General features: G+C 41.9%; 1 protein-coding gene across 1 annotated transcript; it reads left to right on the forward strand.

Moving 5' to 3' along the window:
* Positions 1-10,866: 10,866 nt before the first annotated feature.
* Positions 10,867-23,825, forward strand: ODF3 (outer dense fiber of sperm tails 3). Its single transcript, XM_048486405.1, has 6 exons — positions 10,867-10,975; positions 12,306-12,503; positions 18,673-18,774; positions 19,355-19,476; positions 20,816-20,953; positions 23,736-23,825. Exons 1-6 carry the CDS (start codon positions 10,867-10,869, stop codon positions 23,823-23,825), a joined length of 759 nt encoding a protein of 252 aa, XP_048342362.1.
* The last annotated feature ends 1,397 nt before the right edge of the window (positions 23,826-25,222 follow it).

Consider the following 25,222-nt stretch of genomic DNA (forward strand, 5'->3'; position numbering starts at 1 on the left):
CGGCGGTGCTGTTCGCACCGCGCCGCCGGGAAGACGCTGTTCCCTCAAAAACAACCCTTTAAAGGGTTGTTTTTTAGGGCGGCCTGACGCTGCCCTGAGGGAGGGGAAGGGCAGCCAGGTCGGCGCTGCTGCATTTCAGCAGCGCCGCCTGTGCGAACGGCGGCCTGGGGGAGGTGTTTTTACCGCCCCCAGGCCGCCGTTTTTGGCCCATGCGGAAACGGCCTCAGAGTGTTTGCATGTGAAAGATAAGAAGAGAGTTGGGTGGGTGAAGCACTTGAGTGAGGTGCTGTGGTGAGAGAAATATATATTCTTTGTGGAAGTTATTAACCTAAATGGAAGTCATTAGCCTAGGGACCAAGTGAAAATAAGCCTTTGCGGAAGAGGCAAGTGAGGAAAAAATAAGCCTATAAAAATAAGTCTATAGAAGGAACTTTAGAAAAAGAAACTACACCTATCAGAAACCAGGTAAGGGTCTTTGCATTACCCATTATGTGGTTATTTCTTAAATTGTAGATATTGGGGAGTTTACTTGGGACCTTCTTTCTCGGTGCAAAGCACACCAACCCAAACACCCCTCCCCAAAGTATTTTTTATCACATGTGCTCTGCATATTACAATGAGATACATTTGGCCCCAGGTCTAAAACTTTTGCTTCTATTTCCAAAGAAAATATTTTACATGAAACTCCATAGTATCACATAGTAGACCAACTAATTTTTTAACGTGTGAAGAAATGTCTGTTGCCTTTAGATCCCATTGTACGATCATGATAGTTCAACCGATGAAAATCAGTGAGAGGATTCCTGATCCCACCCATTTCCCCCTCTCCTACAAATAAGGAAATCATGAGAAGCAAATAAGAGCATATGTCCTACCATCTCATGTTGTGGGCGGAGCAACTCTTACTGTGGCATGTATATAAGGCTCCCAAGTGGTTAATTTAGTATGTTGACTTGAGCTAATTTTTCTTTTCCAACATGAAGCTGATTCTTGTCCTTCTTCTCAGCATCAGCCTGATATGCAGCTCTGGTAAGCATAATTAATACAAATTATGGCTCTTTGCCTCAACATACTGAATAAACAAAATTTAAACAGTTCAGTTCATAGTAGTGTCCTGTGCGTGATTATTCCAAAGTAAGTCCCAGTAAATTCACTGATTTTTGCTGTCTAATAATATTACTCAGAATAGCAGCCTTAGTTAGATCCTAAGCCCTTTAAGCAGAAGGATACTTTCTGCTATGAAAATCAGTGGGAGGATTCTGTGCTACACAAATTAAATTTCTGGCGCTCAGTGGACCCTTGGTCACTATGGTGTATGCCTGTAGGGGAAAGATAAATTAGCAGGAGCTGTGTGGCTGCTTCTTGTGCTTACAGAAGGAGCCTTAGGATCCAGCCAATGTTTTCAGAAATAAAGCTTTTATATTATAATGGTTTCAAACTCTGCTTGGGTTGGAAGGTATTTAAGAAGGCAACTGAAAGTGAAAAAATGGCAGAACAGCAAGGATGGGGAAGATGGAAGAGATGTTTCCCAACAATTTTCCTGCCCTGAACCCTTCTTCCACTTGATGTTAGGGGAAAAAAGACAGATATCTGCTATTTTGCCTGTAAATGAATGTGGGAAAGAGAGTTTAGATTACAGTCAGCATCAGTATGGTGCACTGGAATGCTGGATTAGGAATGGGAAATTATTGCCTCTGCTATCGATGAGGGCGAATTTAGATTTTACCCAACCTACATGTACAGCATTGCAAATCTTCTTGCACCAATGCAATATGTTGGAAGCAACAATATTTTAAGGTTCCTTAATTCCAGTAGAGCTGTAAGTACCTGACTGTCAAAGCTACATGTCCCTGGAACATTGATATGTACACATAACAACATGAACACTGCACATATAGCAAGGAGTCTTTAAACATCCTGTCAGTTATAAACAACCTGCCTTTCTCCATTTACTTGTGAAGTGAGAAACATCTAAGTGCCAAAACACATGATGCGAAACCTACCTATCAGCATAAGGGTTCAAATGTCTATCCCAGGCACATGAAGCCAAAGGAAGGGGCAAATATCCTCCATTGCTATTTCCTACAGCAAAACTGCTGTGGTAGGAAATTGCAAAAAAAATTAATTAAAGCAACCCCCACACACATACTTTAAATACTTTAAATAAAATATGTTTAAAATGTTTTAGAAATTATCTGTCTTGTTTCTTCTTAGATGCCGACATGTGTGAGGCTGTCAGCGATCTTGTGAATAAGTTGCTTTATGAGTCAGAAGAGGAATTCAGGGAAGAAGCTGCTCTTTATGGGTCTGACAAGGGAGTCGATGCTGCAATGAAATTAAGAGTTTGTGCAAATGGTTTCTTAGATGAAGAGAGACCTGCTTATTATGACCTGGTGGTAAGTATAAACGTTGACCCAGTTAAGGAAAGGAGTTCTTATATAAACTTTTACCTACTGTGTCTCTCATAATTAAAAAAAAATACGTAGGAGAAGGCTTTTTTCCTTGAGGCAGGAAAAAAGTATTCACATTTGCTTTACATTTCATGAAACTGCATCACTGTTGTTAAACACATGGATTGTGAATACAGCTGGCTGGAAAAAAAATAGGAATCCAGCATTTGATAGCAAATTTTCATGGCAAAAAAACATTACACATGCATGATCCTACATTCAGTCTTGTGAGTCATGAAAGAAAAAGGGGTAGACTAGAATAGACAACCTATTTCCCCACTTTTCTATCCAGAATGGATAATAAAGACTCATCTTATTAGTCAGAAACTATGAATTGACTCCAAGTTTTCTTTGTTGCCAGGACGGACACACATGCCTGGGTAAGCTCTGCTGTGTTTTGCCTCAGTGCACTCTGCTTGTAATGGAAAGATATCTCTTACCAGAGAGAATTACCAACACAGTCTGTCAGGGGTTCTGCCTGCTCTGCTGTCCTGGAACTGGCCATGGTGCAGCAAACCACTTAGGAGGCAGTTCAGCCGTGCCAATTCTGCACCATTCGCAGCCACAGCACAGCTGCCCCTCCTCTGTAATTTGTTACACTGCCCATGCATTATTTGTAAGGCTTTTAGCTTTCTGATTTTTGGCTAATGTTACCCAGTCCTTGTATATCTGTCTCACTGATGTTTGCTTGTGAGTAGTTACTGGTTTTCCTGTTCCATAGATGGATGATGGATGGATTCTATGTAACTATATGTTTTTCAAAATAAATTTTTAGACATCTGTCATTGCTAGTGGCTAGATGTTTTTTTCCCTTTTGTGCTACTGTACTTTTGTGTAGATTATTTTGAGGGACTGCTTTTTTTTTTTTTAATCCTGGAGAGTCTCCTGACAATCAGCAGATGCATTTAAGGGGACACAGAAAACTGGTGCAGGAAGGGGAATCTGATGAAAATTGCATTCATGAACTCACTCTGTACACAGAAGTATATGTTTCCAAACTATACCCTTGACTGCAGCACCGAATGTAACTCATTTCTGTAAATATTGATGTGCCCCTTCCATGCTTTTGGCCTAAAGTAGTTCTACTCTTTAAAAACTTTTGCAGTCTTCACACTTTCACATCCACAATATATATCAGCCTCTTCTAATTTAGTGTGACTATCATATGTTCGTAATTTAATTTATACTGCCTCTGTATTTTACACTATCTTTCTCAATCAAACTGCACTGTTGCAGTTCTAAAGTTTGCACTTGGTAATTCTTAATTTTCCCTCAGATGTGTCATGATAAAGCAAACTCCATTTTTGTCCATGTTAAGTATTGTTGTCTGTCCTAAGTTTGCAGATAACAAGTTTGCAGATAACAAGTTTGCAGATAACAAGCCAAACCACAGTCTGTGTGGAAAATGGTTTCTTAGATTAAAAAATTAAAAAATAGAACAGAAGGTCAAAGCACTTTAAGACTAGCCACATTTTGTTTTACCCATCCACCATGAGAAGGAATTTTCTTAATGACGCTTCCACCAGCCAAAGAAATACCTTGAGTCTTATATGCCCACCTTAGTTGTCCTTTTTCTTACTGCACTCTGAACTGACTTTCCATTTTATCTTCTTTCAGGAAGACCTATTATCTCACTGCTCATTCAAGTGATCATTCCAGGAATTTTGGGTTTTGGAGAAAGCCAAGATAATTCCACTTGCTGACTGTTAGCACCAATTACAGAAAACACTGTTAACTGATTCTGCCTCTTCGTCTTTGATCAAGCAGCTCCATCATCCCTGCTGAAACAATAATCATTATCTTATAAAAATCTTGAATCATTCACATGGGATGTTTTATTAAACTCACTGCATTGCATTTCTAGAATCAATTCTTGTTTACAATTGAAAGAAGAATGCACTTTATCACTGTTAGAATTCTCACATAGTTTTCCCTCAGAACAATTCTATACTCTTTTCCACCAAAAGACCTAAGTAGAATTATAACTTCATCTGCCACATGCTGGACCATGCTTTTTTTTTGGACCTTTCACTTGGGTCCTAGTGCCTACCTAACAGAACTAGGTAGGCATTAGGACACAAGGACTCCTCAATCTGGACTCCTCAACTGGTTCTAGAACACCCAGCTATACTAGGAAGAGCAATTGTTTGTTTCTATGACAATTTCATGAAGGTTCTTCTCAAGTCCGCATGGGGAAAAAGAGAAATCTATACAAACAAGGATGGGCTTGCCTGGCTAGAATTCCATCTTCTCCTGAAATTGTCCACAGTCCTGTAGGGGGAAAAAGCAAGACGGGCACTGCAGCAAACAAAATTACCCAAATAAGTTACGTCTTCAAGGGCAACAGTAGGTGAATGAGCTCTCAGCTATTTAAGAAATCGTCTGTTTTGTATCACATAGTTAGCTGTTTGATGCCTTTAGACGTTGATGGCACCATCTGAGAATCAGGCAAGGTGCCATTAGAAATTACATTTGTACATCAGCCAGGATCCACCTATTTGATGGACAAATATTCCAAATTAAATTTAACAAGGTAGACTGTGGATGCCAAAGGTGACTTTAATACTTCTCTCATTGCTACCAAGCATTGCGCTGTCTTTGTGCCCTCCCCAAAAGTGCAGTTTCCTATTCTCCTTGGCTCAAATGACGCACTGCCCCCAGGCAAACCCACTTGGTTCACATTATTATTGTTTATTTTATGCAACTGCACATTTCTTTTGGCAATCTGTCCAAGAGCATGCGTGTTTTTAAACTGATCAACATGTTTACAGACAGACCATTTATAAAGGTGTATTTATTTATTTCTATGCTGCCTTTCTCCCTAATAGGGACTCAAAGTAACTTACATCATTCTCCTCTTCACCATGTTGTCTTCACAATGACCCTGTGAGACAGGTTAGGCTGACAGAATGTGACTAGCCCAAGGTCATCTAGGGCTTTTCTGCATTCTCATTTTCATCCCTTCTAAGTTCTTGTTTCTTGGGGGGGGGGGGGGCAGGATTTCAGTTCTGCACATGTTTTTGTTCGCTCTAGAGGCCGGTGCGATATCAAACAAGTCTATATGCTGCATAAAAACCTGTAGTTTAAATATGTAGGGAGATATGCTACATTTGAAGCTTTTTTATATTGAATCAACCTCTAGAAGGAGCAAAACATGTGTAGAATGGAAATCCCCCCCCTCCCCCCGAAACAATAATCCAGAAGGGAGGAAAATGAGAATGAAGAAAAGATTCCAGTGAGCGTCCATGGCATGAATGGGGATTCGAAGCTGGGTCTTCTAGATACTAGTCCAACACTCTTAATCACTACACTACACTGGCTGCCATTGCCATGGAAGAGTGGTTGGCCATCAAAAACTGTAACAGGCTATATAATATTTGACAAACAGGGCTGTGGGAAAAACAACATAGGCAAAATTAGGAATGCAACCTTTTTGGAAAGGGATAACTCACTGATATTTATTAGAAATGGCCCAATACTGTACATCTTCAGAAGTTATGTAGGCAACTCTCTCCTCCTATCATGAACATTAACTTTCTCATGTACCTACCACCCTCATTCAAATAGAGACAAAAAAGGTGCCATCCAGTCACAGCTCAAGGGTCTTTCAAGGCAAGTGAGAAGATGGTTTGCCGCTGCTTGCCACTTCAAAGTCTTCCTTTGTGATCCAAGCAGCAATCCTGATTAACTTCAGAAATCTTATGAGACTGACTATTAATCGGTGCTTCAATCACTAAAAGAGGAGAGGCCAGAGCTATACCTGCCTGCAAATTATTCCATCCCAATTAAAATTCATTTCCTAGTTCTAGGGAGGTAGATGCCTATAGCTATTGTGCTCAGAATACTTCCTTTACTTACCGTATGTTAACTTTCAAAGCAGCTATTATCTATGGCTCAGATTTAGTTAGATTCTCCCCCAAACTTAATTTATGTGTAATAAGAGATTGCAAGATTTAATTGTTTTATTGTCTACTTTACCACTTACATTCTGCAAGTGAAATACTTCATTTTCTGAAATTAAAAATTCTGGAATTTAAATCAGCCCAGGGATTCCAAATTAGGTCTACAGAGGTTGTTACTGCTGCTGCTTGGGTAACAATAAGTGATTTCAGATCAGCAACGTAATGAGGTGCAGGAAGCCGACATTCTTCAAAGCAAAAGGGTTTTATTTGCAGGTGATGGTCACAGCTCGGTCAGGAGAATCGCGCCCTTGCAACGCAGTGCAAGAAGTTTTATTCCCAAACTTCAAAGGGGCAAAGGGGCAGGGAAAAGGGGAAGAGAGGGGGCAAGTCCCTCTCCAAACACCAATAAGAAAACAAACAATGCAAAGACAAGATACAGTTACAACTTCTGAATGAGATTACAAAATCCCGCTGTCAAACGTCTTCCTGCAAGATCTCGCAATGGTGCTGAATGGAGAACAGATAAGGTCCATTCATAAAATCCAGGTGGGCTCACTGCCGCACCCAGCTATTTCCTTTCACAATACCCTGAGGCTCCTGCCTCACATCGCTGCAACAAAGAAAAGTTCAAACTGTCCAATGGTGGTCCCTGCACGTCTTCCAACGGCTGGGGACCTCTGGGTGCTGGAAACAGATTTGATTTGCAAGTCCAAAGAGGGTCTTTGTCTTTGTTAAGGAGTCAGCTGGGTGTTGGTCTAAACTGCATTCCAGAGCCAACTTTCTTGTCCCTTAATATCAAACCTTTCAGGCTACTGCTTTGGCCATCAGACACAAATTTCAAAAATAACATTTCTAAACTTAAACATTAGGGAAACCTTAAAAGGATAAACACATACACTTATAGGCAAGACCTTAAACTTAACTGGAGAACCTAGTCAAACTAAAATCCTAAACAGCGGGCACATCATAAATTCAACTAAAGAGGGACTTTTATTACATCTTGAAAGGGCATAAGCAAGAGGGAAACCATATAGCATTGGCACAATCATACATAAGCGTTCTCTATGAGCCTTATGGAGGCTTCTGAACCACACAAGTCTCCGCATCCAGGCATGGAGCCAGTGTAGCCAGGCAACCTGACTCAGGAAAATATTTTGTTTATTTTGCTGGCGGTAACAAGGTCAGAACAAGAATGTAAGAGTATCTACTTCTCGATGAGTAAAAGGCATTTTTCAAATGGCCAGACATGCATTCTTTCACACAGCCAAACTGTAGGAAAGTGGCTTACAACTCATGGGCTGATTATACGCTGGTGCTCTGCTGTACAGCAAGGATACATTTCCTTCATGGACTCATGCTTATGGTGCTGCATATTCTGGAAGCCCTGTAGTTCTTGAGAGTGTGCAAATCCCAATGTTTTCCCTTGCTTTGGAGTTTCCACTTCTTCCTGTCTCCCTCCAGCCACCCGCGCAACTCCACTCCTATTTCTGGGGGCTCAACGGCCAGTTTCCCCCACCCCAATAAAAAATGAATGATAATGATCCTGCCCAATAGTCATATGAGGAATGCCAATATGCAATTTAAAGGGCTCAAAAGAAAAAAGCCTGTGATTTTGTGAAAAATTTCAATATAGCTTTGTTTGCATGCTCCCACCTCTTCTGCTCTCCTGCTTTTCCCACTCTCCAAGCTCCCATTGCTTTCTGGGGAGAGGGGAGGAGGGAGCAAGGGTTTGCCTGGCCATGGCAACCTCCTCCACTGCCAATGATCAATCATGCCTGGCCCACCTTCCTCCTCAGTTCTCCAGCATTGCAGCAGAGGGCGGGAGCAAGGCCACACCATTCAAGAATCTATATATATAAAGCTAACTGTGTGTTTGTTCCTCACGGCCTAACATGGAAACAGCTGGACGGATCGCCCCCAAATTTTCACATGACGTCCCTCCCCATTGCGGGCAGGTAATCGGACCTTCAAATTGCTGTAAGTCCATACCTGAACCCAGTAAACTGCACGTTTCTGCAAAACCCGTGGTGGACCAATCAGGGGCTGTCGTGCCGGGGGCGTGGCTTGCCTGCCTTCGCTGCAGCGTGCGCGTGCAGGCTGGCTTAAACTGAAGGCTGCCAGACTCGCCCGCACAGGAAGAGGAAGGAGGAGCATTCCCAGGCAACTGGTAAGAAACAGCCGTAACGCCTCTCCCCTTCCTCCTCCCTTCCCCTCCGAGCTCACCACACAAAGCCACAGCATTTCCCCAAACCCCTGATGGACCAATGAGGGGCTGCCGAGCCAGGGGAGGGGGCGTGGCTTGCCCGTGATCGGTGCGGCGTGCGGTCGGCGGCACCGACTCCTGCAGCAGCAACACCAACACCAGCAGCAGCCACAGAGCGGCGTGCCTCCCTCCCTCATATTCTCTATTGACAACAGCAGAGCAGGAGAGGAGTGATGGCTTCCCTTCAGGCTGGCAAGGCTGGAAGGATAGCTAGGGAGGGGAGCGGGAGGGGAGGGAATGGAGCAGAGGCCCAGCGGAAGACACAGCCACAGTCAGCACCCTCTCCCTCTCTCTCTCGGCGCGACACACGGTAAGCCACAGCGAAGCGTGACCGGGTCCACTAGTGTCAATAAATAATGTAAAGGGCTTTAAAAAAAATCAATCTTGCAATCAACAGGGAGAGACCCAGAAGTGAGGGCAGGCAGGTCACAAGTCGCACAGCAGGCAGTGGGGCACCTCCTTTCATGTAAACAAGAAATCACGAGGAGATTCCACTGTGGCCCCACTGCACAGCAAAGAGTGTTGCGGAAAGCACTCTGTGCATAATGAGCCATAATTTAAAAGCATCTTCAGAACTGAGTGAAATTGAGTAGTCATGTTTCTCCTGGCCTACCACCTTGGCCTCATCTATTTCTAAGGCAAACTCCCCCTTCCAGTCAGAAGTGACAACCAATTTTCTTTCTTTGCTGTATCGTCAAAGGTCTTCATGGTCAGAATCAACTGGCTGTTGTCAGTTTTCCAAACTGTATGGTAGGTTTTACTCCTAATGTTTCACCTACATCTATGGCTGGCATCTTCAGCAGTAGGTCACAGCGAGATACATTTCTTTGCCTTTGCAAAGATAACACTGGTCGATTCCCCGTCAATTCCCCACCCACCATTAGATGCGCGCTCCTCACAGCAAATACCCCGGAGTCCTGCAGCACTCCCCACTACACCAGCAGCGACAACGCAGCAACGACGCAGTCACCCCGATTCTACCGCTCCTCCCACTCCTCAGCGCATGCGATTTCGGATCCTGGTCGGAAGTACATCTTTTTGAAACCGCGTGCTGAACACGGAGCAGGGGTCCCCTCTACTTTCACTTTTGAAGTGGGGAATCGACCACTGTTCTTTTTGCTGAGTTGTTTACTGTATCTATACTATTGCCTTCTGCAAGGATTAAAGACATCAGACAGCCTGTTTATGGGATTTTTCTAATGTTTTACAGCTCTTACAATCTTTTTTACTTTGGCAGCATCTTATTTTTTAATCACAAACAGCTTTTAATTTCATGCTTAGTTCTATAAAGAAGTGTGAGCGTGGCTATGAACTCATACATGATAGAACTGCAACCTTCTTTTCCATAGCATGTATAAAATGGAATTATTTAGGAAGAAATTATTTAGGAAGGCATTTTTAGGAAGGCATTTTTTATAAAAACAGAGACTGATAGTACTGTGGCACAGAAGTAGCTATTCAGGGGAAATGATTTGATAGCTACTGTGGCACAGCAGTAGCTATTCGGGGGAAATGATTTGATGATAATCATACTTAGAGATTTCTGTTGATGTAACTTGTGTTGCTATATGGTGTAGTGCAGCAGCAGTGGCGTAGGAGGTTAAGAGCTCGTGTATCTAATCTGGAGGAATCGGGTTTGATTCCCAGCTCTGCCGCCTGAGCTGTGGAGGCTTATCTGGGGAATTCAGATTAGCCTATGCACTCCCACACATGCCAGCTGGGTGACCTTGGGCTAGTCACAGCTTTTCGGAGCTCTCCCAGCCCCACCTACCTCACAGGGTGTTTGATGGCGGGGGGCGGGGGGGGGAAGGCAAGGAGATTGTAAGCCCCTTTGAGTCTCCTGCAGGAGAGAAATGGGGGATATAAATCCAAACTCTTCTTCTCTTCTTCTCTTCTATATTATTCTCTAACAAGATGTTTCTAGGCATAACAATGTGGAGTAAGATTCTAAACTAGTTTGAGAGAGGTACTGTTTTATAAAGACTTTAATATCACTGACATGATAAAGAACAAAGACAGTTCACATATGGAAAAAAACACAATTGTTTAATTCTTGATGCATTCAGCAACAACTGAGCCCAGCACTTTACATCCATGTTAGTAGACATGATAATAGATTGGACACAGATCCTCCTGGGCATAGCATACAATTTTGCATTGTGATATATGGAAGGAGATACCTGATGTTGACTTTTAGGGAATTTATTCTGTATTCTTTCCTTCTTAGAACTTGGAGTAAACTGCCTTCATCATGAGCAAAGGACCATGGGTGGGAACATGGAGACCTCACCGTCCAAGAGGTCCCATCATGGCCCAGTTTACCAGTCCAGGGCCCAAGTACTATGTACAAGGAGCAACAGGTAAAAAAGGCAGGGGAGTTGTTTTGTTTTTAAAGAAATCTTGCTTAATTATTACATTACAGTAATATATAGGAGTCCAGCTAAATTCTTTTATAAGAAGTGTCATGTTCTACTGAAACATCTGCATTTTGAGAACAGTCAGGAATTGATATTCTGGAATCCTGAATACCATTGCGGCTGTCCCTTCAGGTAATGGCATTTTTATAATAGCTGTTTCAACAAAACAATACAATACCGCTTGGGCACCTGCACGAAAGAAAAAAGGGGGAGGATTGTTATTCTGCAACATGGATGACATCCCATCACCATTAGGAGTAATATATTTTCAGGAGTAGCACAGGAAATAAATGCAGCTGAAGAGACAAGGTTAAAAACATGAGGGTTGAGATGGGAGATGTGTAGCATGATTTTACATAAAAGGTTTTCAAGAGACAATATTTTATCACTGGGAAAATTTGTGGTATTCTGTGCATGCAGAAAAGATTGGTCACTAGTCTGAGTTCCCCTCCTTGCACTTATGCAGTCCAACAGAATCCTGGATCATAGTCAGGGCTATGTGAATTCTGCATTTCTGCGTCCACATATTAAAAAGAATCCAGGGAAACATTTGACTGATAAACATGTGATGGCTAAAAAAGAAAAGAAAAGAAAAAGGGAAAAAAAAGAAAGGGGACATTAATAATTTTCTCAAATGTACTCATAAAACGTGCAGAGTTTGGTATCCTGAGAATCTCAGTTTCTTTTAAAAAATAAATGTTGTAATATTTAAAACTCAGGAGATAGTTCAAAGTTGTGTGGGAAATGTCTGGTGAAATCTCAAACGCTAGAGGAAGAAACATTGTTTGAATTTCTAGGGTATTCTATGCCCTTCTCCTGTGATTTGAGTAAGCAGAATAAATGGTGCAAATGAGCCCCAAAGAGGATTAAAAATGCAAATATTCTCGCAATTAATGGGTTTGGAGAAATTTCTCTCTGTCCCATGAAAGCACTTTTGACCCCAAAATAGAAGACTGGAGAACATCCAGCTCAAATCAGGTCCATCTCTTGCCAGAAAACTTACTACTGCATGGCATTCACCTCTTTCCTGCGCTAATCACACCAAAGACAGACCTCAGGACAATTTCACTTGACTGAAAACCAGCCCCATATGCAGGTAGAGTTCAACATGTGTTAAAGGATCTTAGGTAGTAGGACTGGGAAAGTCCTTTCCTACTGAGATCTTCAAGAAATGCTACCAGTCAGACAGACTGACCAATGCCCCTGTCAACATCAGGCAAGCTCCTTGTTTCTTACACTTTTGCATGAAATGTGTCCCTGTTTTTTCTTCGAGGTTTTATGTCCCACATTGCAACCAAAAGGAAAGCTCCTGCCTACAGTATGCATGGAGCAAAACCTTTACTCAGCAAAGAGTGCTCCCCAGGTCCTTACAATGTGCATTCCTCCATGACTTATCGGGGGAGGAAAACTGCTCCAGCTTACACAATGCAGGGGCGCCACCGAGTTAAAATGGAGACAACACCAGGCCCTGGTGAGTAACATTCTTCCATATAGAGTTTCTGTTTATTGCATCCACCTATTTGATTCAGAAAGTCCATTTTGGTGAAGCAGTTGGAATGATTTCAATGGATGTAGGAAACAATTATTGGAAAAAATCCAGAGAGGTACAGCAAAAATAAATGGTGGAAGCACCTTAAAGGCTAATTTTATTCCAATATAAGCTTTTGTGGACTAGAGTCGTGTCCCTTGTATGCGTCTATCAGAGCCGAGTACCTAGCCCCCTTGTTGGTAGACCAAGTTGAGGCAAGCGACACACAAAAAAACTGTATTTCTCCTTAATAATGAGAGCAATGCGACGTTGGAGGCCGTAGCAAAACTTTTGTGTATTGTTATTTCAATACGATCTTAACCACTCCTTCCTACCAGTATTATTGTTCTGTTGCTTCTTATGCCAATAAAGGTTATGAAATGAAATTAAATGACTAGAGTCTGTAAAAGGGTGCATTGGATCTTGTGGCAGAACGGGCTTGCTTTGCCTGGCAGGCCCTGTACTGCTCTCTGCATTCTCCCAGGAGTTGCCAACTTTTCCTGGGGAGGGCTAGCTTTCTCTCTGGGTAAACTGCTGCCATCTCCTGATTATTTGAGGACTGCCCGCTGGGGAAGATCAGGATTCCCCAGCTTCCTTTCCAACCGTGCAGCCTCTGCCTCAGTTTCCCTTGGTCCCCCTCTCTCTGGGTTCCACAGGACAGACCGGAGGTCCTGGAGGAAAAACTGATCAGCCTTTCTCCCTCTCGTGTTTAGATAGTGCAATCAAGACAGTGAAGCATTCGTGGTACAGAGAACCATCCTCCACATCTAAGGTTTTAAAAGTATTTATTAAAAAGAAAACAATTGCCAGTATATTTTAGCACAGCACCAGATTGAGCAAGGGTTTCCAAAGCAAAGGTGATATAAACGCAAATCCCTTGCCCCTATCTCTTAACATACCCTATCTAGCAGTTCTTGAACATCTAAACATTTAGGCATCTAAAACTTAGAAGGTTGCAATTCTCAAAGTGCTCTCATTTCCTGATAGGCTGGGTGTGCTCCCTGCAAGAGCACATGGTCCAAAAATGGCTGCTGCCTTCACAGCCCAGTCAAGAGGTATGTTCCCCAGCAGGAGGAACAAGAGAAGAGCCCTCGCCTCTTCACTCCCAGTAATTTATCAGATCCCAGACCCCATCCTCCTTTGACCAGGTCAGGCTGGGTCAAGATATCTTTCCCCCCTAGGTCAGGTAGCACTTCCTTATGGTTCATCTGGAATCTCTAAAGTCCTTCCAATCTATGATACCTGGTGGGAGAAGGGGAGGAAAGAAAAAAAAGGGGGGCGCCATTTCTCCACAGATCTATTGGGGGCACTTACAATTGAAGGTGTTTTGGATCTCTCCTCCAAGTGACTGCAGTTCTTCCAGAGATCAGCAATGGCTTGGAGAAAAGCTAATTGTATGGTACAACACTGATGAAGTGCTAAGGGTCAGTCCTTGATATCTGATGCTGGAGCTTGAAGAGAGACTGTATGTTTGAGGAAATCGCTTTCTTGACTCTTGAAGGGAGCCTGTCCTCCTCTCTCCCCTTCTTCTGTTCCTGGTAGAGTGAACTGTGCAGCAGTCTTGTGGGGTGTTGAATGCCAAATACAATTTTAAAATATTTATATCTAAGGATACACAGGCAAATCACAGAAGGGAAACAGTTAAACTGGAAAAACAATATGTGTGTAAAGTGCTGTCAAGTCACAGCTGGCTGGTGAACCCATCAAAGGGCTTTCAAGTCAAGTGAGAAGCAGAGGTGATTTGCTTTTACCTTCCTCTGAAGAGCCTTCCAGGGAAGTCTCCCTTCCATGTACCAACCTTGTTTAGCTTCTGAGATCTGACGAGATTGTGCTACACTGTACTACCTCCACCCACCCCTAGGGAAACAATGAAGTATAATTTCTGGTTAACTTCAAATTTAGGATTCTCTTGAAAACCCTTCTGGCACTCTGCAAACTGTGTGAAACAGAATTATTCAGAATGTTAGAGCAGACCTAGCTACAGCAGTATTGAACCAATAAGAGAAAAATTATTTAAAGAAATAATTTTATTGAAACCGACTAGGGTTCATTCAGCACCTTGGAAGAAACTGATGAACAGAACAAGATCCAGGGTTTTTATACAGTTTTCTGAGGTTGTGCCATTAGTACATCAAAGGCAAAATTTATACATTACAAAGTCAGATAGGTGTCACTCTAAGGCCTTCAAGGTTTTCCTGCGAGACTTGCTGGCACCTTGAATGCTTTCACACTTCTAGTTTCCTGGGTCATACTTATTTCCAAAATCCTAAATGTTTCTATTTTATGGCTAGTTGAAATAACAAAGAATAGTGCTCTGGTTCTCATCCTTTTAGGCCATCTGGTGGTTATGTCTTTCTAAATCTTCTATATATATAAAAAGCAAACCGTCTGTTTGTGAGTCGTGCTCTAACTCCGAAACCACTGGATGTATTGCTTTCAAATTTTCACTCAACGTGCCTTTCCAATGTGGGCAGGTTTTCAGATATTCACATTGCTGAAATTCAATACCTGAGCCAGGTAAAACATCTTTTTCCTGGCACACCAGGCCATGAAGCTGGTTGTGTTTAACTGTCACCCTTAGAATGTTCGTGCAGCATGTCTATGGCCTGAGCGGTTAGTATGCCCTTACAGATGGCCAGAGATGAGCAGTGAAAACAGTAAACAGGTAATATTGGTAGGTAATACGAGTGGAAGTGAAACACATACACACTTTGCTGTGTGAGATGTCAGGTGGGGTTCCCCCCCTCACACGCAGGTAACTTTCACTCTCTGTGCCTCACCCATTGCTACCACACAACACACATACTTTCATACACATCCAACTCATCCTCACACACATCACTCTGCCCTCCCTCACATCCAGTCAGCACTTACCCACTTCCTCACCCTTATTCGCCACAGCTCTCTTTTACTAAAAGCAAGCTGGAGTTTGCCTTTTTCTTCTAAGAAAATCGGCGGGGTGGGGGCGAACCAACACTACTGGCTCCGTTTCTTTTGCACATGGCCCTTTATGAACCCAGGGAGCTGGCCCGCCGATCTGAGCGCCTCCACCACCACCCTGCCTCTGCTGCCTGACTGGGATAGCCTGCTTGCCCCAGTTCTGCCTTCCCCAAGCCAGGACTGTGCATGTCAACCAGCATCATGGACAGCGAGATTCGCACTCTGGACAGTTCCGTTGTGGAATGGAAAGGGTTACCTTATACTAAAAAAACAAGACACCACCATATAACAATGTGAATTGAAAAGAGAAAGAAGGATTCCATTTGACTACCCCAAAAGGCTGTGCTGCGGATCATTGGACCTGCATGGACATCTGTGTTGGTTGCGGACTGTGATGAGAAGGACAATTGCCACAGCAACGCATCGCCGGACCCCGCTAGTGTCTTCATAAATCTAACAATTGTTTTCTGTATTTCTGAATGTCTTACATAACGTTTCTTTTCCTCCATTAGAGTTCAAACGTAGAATTGTACTTTAATTATCAAGAAGGCCCTCGGTATTTGTCATCTGTTTGTTTGTTATGTTTCTTTCCTGTATTTACAGTGGTGTGAATCTGTGAGGGTATTACTAGCAAAGAGATTTTCGGAGAGGTTTGTCTGACATTTGAAATTCCTTTAACTTAATTTTATCCTCTTGTTTGTTTATCTTCCTGTTTGGGCATCTGCATGGCAAAGAGCTGTATGCAACTGAGGCCTCTTTCTAAGTTTGAGTGAACCAGAGTTTATGAACCAATTAATTCTTAATATTTCTAACTAAGAAGAAGAAGAGTTTGGATTTATATCCCCCCTTTCTCTCCTGTAGGAGACTCAAAGGGGCTTACAATCTCCTTGCCCTTCCCCCCTCACAACAAACACCCTGTGAGGTAGGTGGGGCTGAGAGAAGCTGTGACAAGCCCAAGGTCACCCAGCTGGCATGTGTGGGAGTGTACAGGCTAATCTGAATTCCCCAGATAAGCCTCCACAGCTCAGGCGGCAGAGCTGGGAATCAAACCCGGTTCCTCCAGATTAGTTACACGAGCTCTTAACCTCCTATGCCACTGCTTAACCTTTAATTCTATATAATGTAATGTATATAATGTAACATAATGTAATACCTATCTATTTATTAATACCTACTAAGACCTGTTTACAAACTTACTACCTCTATTTCATAATGCATAGTTAGACCAAAGAATGCCAGTTTTTTTTGGTTCTCTTGCCTATAAGCACGATATTTTTAATAAATCAATAGGGGTATACTATGAAGCAATGGTTCAAAAAATGATTTAATAAAGGAAATGGGAGTGTGGGTAACATGTCAGTGTACAATCTGTTTTCAATGTACATTATCTTGCTTTCACTGCAAAGTTATCTGCTTAGGTAATTATACTTTTTTGCATTAACATATCATGTCTAGTATTTAATGCTTTATTTTCAGATTTCTGCATACCTATTATCTTGCTTATCAGATGTCTTATTCTGTTGATTGCACCAATTCACGTTGGGTAATCAATTATGAGTAACAATGAGAAAGGCAGACTACAAATAATGTTCATAAATAAAATGAAAGCAGGGTGAGCATGCGCACACACACGACTGAACAAGGGGAGATGATACTGATAACAAATAGCTCCCCCCCCCCTTCTTGTATTTCCCTTATTCCAGGGCCAATTGGACCTGCTGTTTATTTATTTTTTAATAAGCTCAAAAATAAATGTCTAGCTAGTGAGGACACAATGCTTTGCATATAAGAAAGTGGTTGTAATCTTTAACATGCCACTAGGTAATCCATCCAACATGGGTAATCCACCCAACATGATGAAAGACTGAATCAAACTGAATCTGTTTTATTAGGTTTTAGCCTGCCCTAAGTAAACAAAACAATTTTTTCAAAAGGTATCCTCAAATCATGCCCATAAGTGGTTGAAAATATTCAGGATGTCACTCGGACAAAAGGATATTAAAATGGGTCATTCTTGATTGACCATGCCATGGAACCTCTGTTATAGTTATAACAAAGATTGCGGAATTGGGCTATGATAGTGACTCTCTGAACATGCTAACCAGTACTGAGACATTTGCTCTCATCAAAGAGCGGCTACTAGCAATGGATTATCAACAACTGCAGAGCTTGGCCAACAAATCCTGCTTGCCAATGAACGTGGCAATTCCATTTGTGCAGGGAAACCCAGCCTACTATATCGCAGCGCTTACCAACCCTATATATAGGAGAGCCTACATGCTGGCTAGGTTTAATATTATGCCATCCCCGCTCCATAGAGGAAGACTCAAGGGTCTTCCAAACGATAAGAGGCTTTGCCCCTGCAGCCCAGGGCAGTTGGACTTCATTGCGCACATTCTCCTCCACTGCCCACTTTACCAGAAACCAAGATCCAGCTTATTAGTACAAATCATTGACTCTATGAAACCCCTGACAGAGCTTGATAAAGTAAATATGCTCTTAAACTGCAATGACCTTGACTGTTGTCTCACAGTGGCAAAGTTTCTGGCTGAGGTTTGCGAGCTGAACTTATGATCCAGTGTGAAGTTTTATCTAGTAATTTTAACTGTATTTATATTGTATGTTCTGTATGCCAATAAAGGCTTATTGGGAAAAAAAAAGGAACCTCTGTTATGCTGTTAGTTCACACGGCCTGTGGCCTTTTCTTTATGTGCACTTTTTACTTCCCAGTGCACTCCTCTGGGTTGCCAGCTCTGGGGTGGGAAATACCTTTGGGGGTGGAGCCTGGGGAAGGTTGGGTTGGGGGAGAGGTACCTCAGTTGGATCAAATGCCATAAAATCCACCAAGCATCAATTTTCTCCAAGGAAACTGATCTTGCTCCTCTGTAATAGCAGGAAATCTCCAAGTGCCACCTGGAGGTTGGCAACCCAACTCTGCATCCACTGTTCTCTCCTCACCCTGAAATTGGGTATTCTTTAATCCTTCATCTCATTTTGCAGTCAGAAATAAATGATGCAAAATAGTCTATTGTTTATTTTACGCATTTTTTCTGCTCACAGAATTTGAGCTTTTTAAAGTAGAGGATTCTAGACTGCCCTCTAAAGACTGCAGGATGTATTGATTGTTTGTCATGATGACCTAATTACAACCTTTGGTTTAACTTTTGCCTAGGTTCTTACTCACCAGAGAAGTCTCAAAAAATTGTCTATAAAAATACTCCTAAGTATTCCATGTCATTCAGGCATGAAGGTGCCAAAGCTGACAGCATTCCAGGTAAGACTAATCTCTTATTTTGTTTTGATCTCCAGGTTTGTTTTACATACTCAATTGCTGATCCTACTAAAAGACTCATATTAAAGGATCCAATACAGCGATGTGGAGTCCAATGCAATGTATTTCTATTTGCAAGCCAGTCCCACTGAGTTCAGTAAAGTAACCTGAAGTTGTAGCTTTTGGCTTCTGCCATACAGGGAGGACTTTTCCTTTGGTAATAATATTATAGATGGCTAGGACTGTGCTGCTCCACCACTATCCTGTGCAATGCTATCACTATTCATAGGGTATGGAAAGGAATGAAACTTGTGGTGAGTGGACAGCCTTGGCTGGGGGAAACAGATTTTTTTTAATGCAGGGGCTATATACTGCAGCTCTGCAGAGACTGAGCACATGACCTCTGAAACTGAGCAAACTTTAACAAATGACTTCAGAATGTAAGGGAATATCCAGAACCAGTTTACACATAGTCAGAATTTTAAGTTCTTGGGCATATGCATAGTAACTTTTTGGCCATGATCCATTAAGTCTGTCCTCCCATCATTATGTTGAAAGTCTCTGGCTGTTTTTCTTCTTTCAGGTCCTAATGCATACATGATCCCCCAGATGCTTGGACCATACACAGTGGCTACAACTGCCAGCCCTAGCTACACCATGACAGGGAAGAGTAAGCTTGGGCATTTTTATGATGACCTCCATAAGGTATGCTATGCACTCAGTTCATACCTGGAGTTTCTTTGTTAAGTAAACAGATAAATAGAAAAGACATACCTGTAAGGGGCCAGGTTTTCTCTTAGCACACTTCTGCTCAGTTTGTTTCATTGCTAACAAAGTTCATATCTAGCATCAAGCCTTGTCCTAATGTGCGCTGTAATAGTGGGATTGTAATGGTAGAATTTCATCCTCACTGAAAAGGTTCCAGCCCGACCGTCCTATCCTCTAACCCTAGGAACTGTCATTTGTAACAATCATTTCAGCACATTTTAAGCTATAAAAGGAGATTTAAAATGTTTCTATCATTTTTATGACTGCTGAAAGGCATAGCTTGCATGTGTGAGTAGACTGTCACTAGTGCATCTCCACAGGCAAAACTTTCTTATTACATCACCTGATACATAATCCTGATAACTATGCATTTCACCTCAAGTCAACAAATGCTCAGGAACCAAGTGATAATAAATCAAGTGGATGTACATGCACGTGCAAAACTTCTCCATTCCTGCATTAATCTGTAGTTTGAAAATGTCAAGAAGATGCAGAAGAAAACTCTGCAACCATCCCAAGTCGTAGTCTCACTCCTAAAATGTTGCTTTATATTGAGCCAGACTATGGGCACACTAGCTCTTGGGAGGGCGTAGGGCTCAGGTGGAGGTCTTCTCTATAACTGAGATTCACTGATGTCAACCTGAATTGTCATAAGGACTGGATAAATGCGACTTGGTTGGGAGGGGGGGCTGCCTTGGGCTTACCAATTCAGATTTGCACTAAGAGAGGTGGTTGGCACTCGGGGGGAGGGGAGCTGCCTCAGCTGGTGAGCCCACAGTAGGCTCACCAGCCCAGATTGCACGAAGAGTGACTTGCCATGTCAGATCCGGAATTGGGGTGGGGGGAGGTTGTCTTCGCCAGGTTTGATTAGGCATGGGGTAGGGGTGTGTGCCTGGACTGGTGCAGTGGGATCACTAGGCCAAAGTGGAAGCAAGGTGGGCTAGGTCCCTGGACTGGTGAGGCCACAGCGAGCTCTGCAGGCCAGATCAGGAGTGGGGATTGGGTTGCCTCAGGTACCTTGTGGGTCTGATAAGCATGTTTGATATCCTTGCTTTACATTTTGGTAGAGTGAGAATTTCACATCAGTGTGTGACAAAACTTAGTTTGAAATACAACAGTTTATTCAGGCAGGAAGCAGGCAGGAAGCCTAACAGTTGCATTCTGAGGGTTGTCTGTTTCAGTGCAAAACTCAATTATAATTCATTTTGAACTGTTCAATTTCCCTAGAAAATTGGAGGTACTTTTAATTGGTGAAAGACATACATTTCTCTTACAGACCCCTGGCCCTGCTGCATACGTAACACCAGAAACAGAACTTTACAAAAAGAAATCCCCAGTGTACTCTATGGGATCCCGAATTAAATCTTCAACAATTAAATTGGGACCTGGACCAGCAGACTATGAAGTAGGAAAGGTAATAAACATTCTTCCTCCATTTGAAAGGATTCTCCTTCCCAATTGCTGTATAAATATGTATTGCTTGCGGGGAGGGACTATAAACCCTGAGTCAAATAATGGAGTGTAGGCAACAAAAGAATGTTAGGGGGTTTTTTTGGGGTATAACGTGAACAGAAATAAGGTTTCTTCAGACAGGTCCACGGGACACACATTGGTAACATTACTCTAGACAGGTAGCAGGGTTAGTCTGCAGCAGCAAAATAAAACAGAAGTCCAGCAGCACCTTAAAGACAACATTTATTTGAGTATAAACTGTCTTGAGTCAGAGCTTCCTCCATTGTATACCTTGATTGAGTCAGAGCTTTCATATTCACAACAGAAAGGTATGTTTGGGGTCTAGATATTGTAAAGAGAGGCTGATTTTAAATGATACATAATAAAAAGAGTAATCAGCTTACTCAAAGGGTATGAATGCCAGATCCAGCAGTTGTACTGGCAAAATAGGGTTAATGTAAAATCTAGTGTAATATAAGCAGATGCAACAGGAAGTTACAAAGGGATGCAAGACATTAGTACCAACAGTGAGAAATCTGAAGTCCCTTTTAAAACTCATGGTTTTTATTTTGTTAATGAATTCTAATTCAGCAGTTTTACATTAGATTCTCTCTGTGGAGTTCCTTTGTCTCTTTTAGTTCATCCACACAATTCCTGGAAGATTAAATGTTGCCCACAGCTTTTCAAATACTATGATTTTTCAGTGCCAGCTTTATTCTTTGCAAAGGGATTGACTGTACAATTTAGACAGGACATTACTGAAACATGATGGTATTACACTGGAGGATGAACATGTGAATAAGCCATAGTTTATATAGCTGATGCTATTAGATCTTGTGATCATATTGCTTGAGTGTATATCAGGTTTACATTTTGGTTTGTCAGTGTTTAATTCCTGAGCTTATGCCTTTGCTTGAGAGGGTGGGGACAAACTGTTGTAGATTTGAACTGATTTCAATTTAGGGGGCTTTCTGTAAGCAAGAAAAGGCCTGCCATCCAGGGCCTGTGAGAAAAATAAACAGTGTCCAAGATATCCTATAGATCATAAATGATGCACTGGATTGGATGGTCACATACATTTGTTCAGAACATTTTCTTCCAGGATTTAATACCAGTGAAGGCATTAAAGCATTAGTCCAGGTACTTCAGTGCAGTTCATTTTAGTCAAAGAAATATTCCACATCCACAGCTGCAATTTTAGTTATTGCTAATAGTTTTGGGCCTTTTTTTAACCTACAGCAGGCCAGACTATTGGCTCTACCTTTCCCATTCGGACCTGGCCACAGTGATCCATGCAATGGTCACCTCCAGGTTAGATTATTATAACTCGCTCTAAACGGGCCTACCCTTGAGCCTGACCTGGAAGTTAAAATTGGTCCAAAATGTAGCAGTGAGACTCCTCACAGGTACTTTGGTGAGGGGCCATATTACACCAAAACTTTGCCAGCTACACTGGTTGCCAATAGAATTCCAGATCATGTTCAAGGTTCTGGTTCTAACCTTTAAGACCTTGAGAAGTCTGAGACCTTCATATCTTTGAAACCACATCTCTCCACAATGCCCTCAGAGGACACTGCGATCCTCCAATAGAAACCTCCTGGTGGTCCCTGACCCCAATGGCATTCAGAGGGCCTCAACCAGAACCAGGGCCTTTTTGGCCCTGGCTCCAGCCTGGTGGAACACTCTTGTCAACAGACACCAAGGTCCTGTGATTTCACAGGATGTGCAAGACAGAGTTGTTCCACTGGGCCTTTGGTTGAGGCCTCCCACGAGTCCATTGATCCACTTATAAGCCAGCTTCTTTTACCCTCTTTTACCTCTCAGTACCCGCAGGTGCTTCCCCTTTCCCCGCCCCCCACTGGAAAATAGGAAATTGGTTTTTATGAGAACGGGATGGAGTGGGGGGATGATTTTTAGGCTAGGATTTATAACATAATGCATCATCATATATGTCTAATTATAAAGGTTAAATTTGCTATGTCATGGTTCGGATATACTTTTAATCCTATTGTAAGCCGGTCTGAGCCCAGTCTTCAACAGGAAGGGTTGGGTATAGATGTAATAAAATAATACATTAATTGTTTTGAGAAAGAGAAGGTGCCTCTCATGGGGTGCTCTTTTCCCTCTATGAATTTCCATTTTGTTAGTTTTCATTTCCGACCCCTTGCTCATGGCAAGCTGTGCTATCTTCTACACTCTGTGTAAAGCATGAAAAGACCTTTAGGCACCACATCATTATCCCTGAGCACATAACATGCTATTTCATGGGAAAATAATTGATGGTCTAAGACTTTTTCACAAATGTCAATAAATCAATATTCAAAATAATGTTTTGCAAATAAGGTGGAAAGGGCTCATTCAATGATGCCTCAGAGCAAATCATTAAGAAACTTAGAATGTAATTAAACTCACAAAGATGGCTACAGCAAAGATTTAGTAATGTAAGAAAAGCTTACATTTGTTATAGCACAAAGAATCATATTTGCATCTAAAGAGAAGAGTCTGTCTTCCAAGTTCCATGGGGTACCTATCTATTCCAGCAATACTTAACCATGTCCCAGTTGAATTCTATGATTGTACATGATGTGTTCATATTGTCATGTAAAATAATTTAAATTTTGTAAACCAGCAGCAAACCGCCTGTTCTGTCCAGGAAAAATTAGAGATGAGTGAGAAAACAAGAATCAGCAGAATAGTAGAAGAATGTCTAATTCACCTTATGTATTTTTTCCTTTGGCTTCTAGACATCATTGCTCAAATCTTGTGCTCCAGTTGTTTCTTTTGGAATCCGACACTCTGATTACACATCACCTCTTATTGTGGATGTCTGCTGAACTTCTTTCCTGAGCAGAAATCAAAATGATTTTTCTACTGATTTGCCTCTATCATGTTTCTTCATCCTTGAATGATGACTATTCCCATAACTTCTGACCATCGGCCTGTACTAAACCTTGCAACAAGGGGTCATTTTATTCAGAAAATGGTTATTGTTCCAGACTGAATTTATACCCTCTGATGAAGGAATGTGCCATGGTCCCCCATATGATGAGGACGAACTGCAACTCCCACTTGTCCTGCTATATGGAGCATGTTGAAAGCATCTGCTGTATTTCTAAATTCTGACACAAGCGTGCTCACAATGGTGCCGTACTACAAAAGTTGGGATTTGATATATTACGTACATTTGAGGAAAAATATACTCAAGCTTCTGTTCTAGAGAAATTTCGTGGAATTTGTAGATTCCTGCAATGACTCAGATAAAGTATTTTGTATATTTCTTTTACTGTTTCCAGTTGTGAGATGAGATTTTAACAATATATTTGTACCTGATCAATGTTTTTTGCATGTTCAAGCTTATTTGATGAATTGATAACTTCAAGCCTGCCACTAGAGGGACCACACCGCAAAAACTGTAGCAAGAGATACCTTAGAAACTATATATTAGTAGAAAACTTGACTTTTTTAAAGAATCAGAAGACAGAGTTTTGGGGGTACCTTGTATTCAACAGGGCTTTTTCCCTAGTAGTAGCACAGCAGTTGAAGCCTTTAGTGACAATACTGGGCATTTTCATTTTAAAGTCAATAAACTCTACACTGAGCTACAGAGAGAAATACATCTCACCATGCCATGCCTCTGAAGATGCCAGCAATAGATGTGCGTGAAATGTTAGCAGCAAAAACCACCAGACCACACAGCCCAGAAAACCTACAACAGCCAGCCAATATGAGTACCTAATGAGAAAGAACACAATTCTACCCCTCCCATTCTTCAGCATGTTTTGTGCACTTACTCAGCATGTACATGTTTCTTTGCTTCTAAAGTGTTTTGATTAATGAGTTTACCTTCACAGCAATCCTGTGAGGAAGGTGAGAATTATGTCCTTTTACAAATGACCATCTGAGGCTGCAGCACCTTCTCTAGCCCCAAAGCCATGCAAGAGTCCATGACAAGGATAGAACTTGAAAATAGGTCTGCTGACCCAAGTCCTAGTCTCTGTATACTTTGTTGCAAAAACTGACCTCTGATTAATATATTTCCAAAGCACAAATCTCTTAATTTGTATTTAACACCAGATTTGTTGTATGAGATTATACATGGAAAGATCAAATGTTAACTATGTGGACTAGTAACAGTATGAACCAAAGCTGTTCTAATTTCAGAGCCAGATGAGCAGTATGTTTTTCCAGCTTTCTCAAAAAAGAACCTGTGGTGCTTAGTAACTTTGAAAAA

Source organism: Sphaerodactylus townsendi, linkage group LG02 (assembly GCF_021028975.2).
Source record: "Sphaerodactylus townsendi isolate TG3544 linkage group LG02, MPM_Stown_v2.3, whole genome shotgun sequence".
In the NCBI taxonomy this organism is placed as follows: Eukaryota; Metazoa; Chordata; class Lepidosauria; order Squamata; family Sphaerodactylidae; genus Sphaerodactylus; species Sphaerodactylus townsendi.

What these genes read in the sequence shown, in the direction of transcription:
- ODF3 (XM_048486405.1), top strand. Translation starts at nt 10,867, where the DNA reads ATGAGCAAAGGACCATGGGTGGGAACATGGAGACCTCACCGTCCAAGA. An exon ending in CAAAGCTGACAGCATTCCAG is followed by an intron (nt 18,775 to 19,354) that starts GTAAGACTAATC and finishes TTCTTCTTTCAG; the next exon opens with GTCCTAATGCATACATGATC. An exon ending in CAGACTATGAAGTAGGAAAG is followed by an intron (nt 20,954 to 23,735) that starts GTAATAAACATT and finishes TTTGGCTTCTAG; the next exon opens with ACATCATTGCTCAAATCTTG.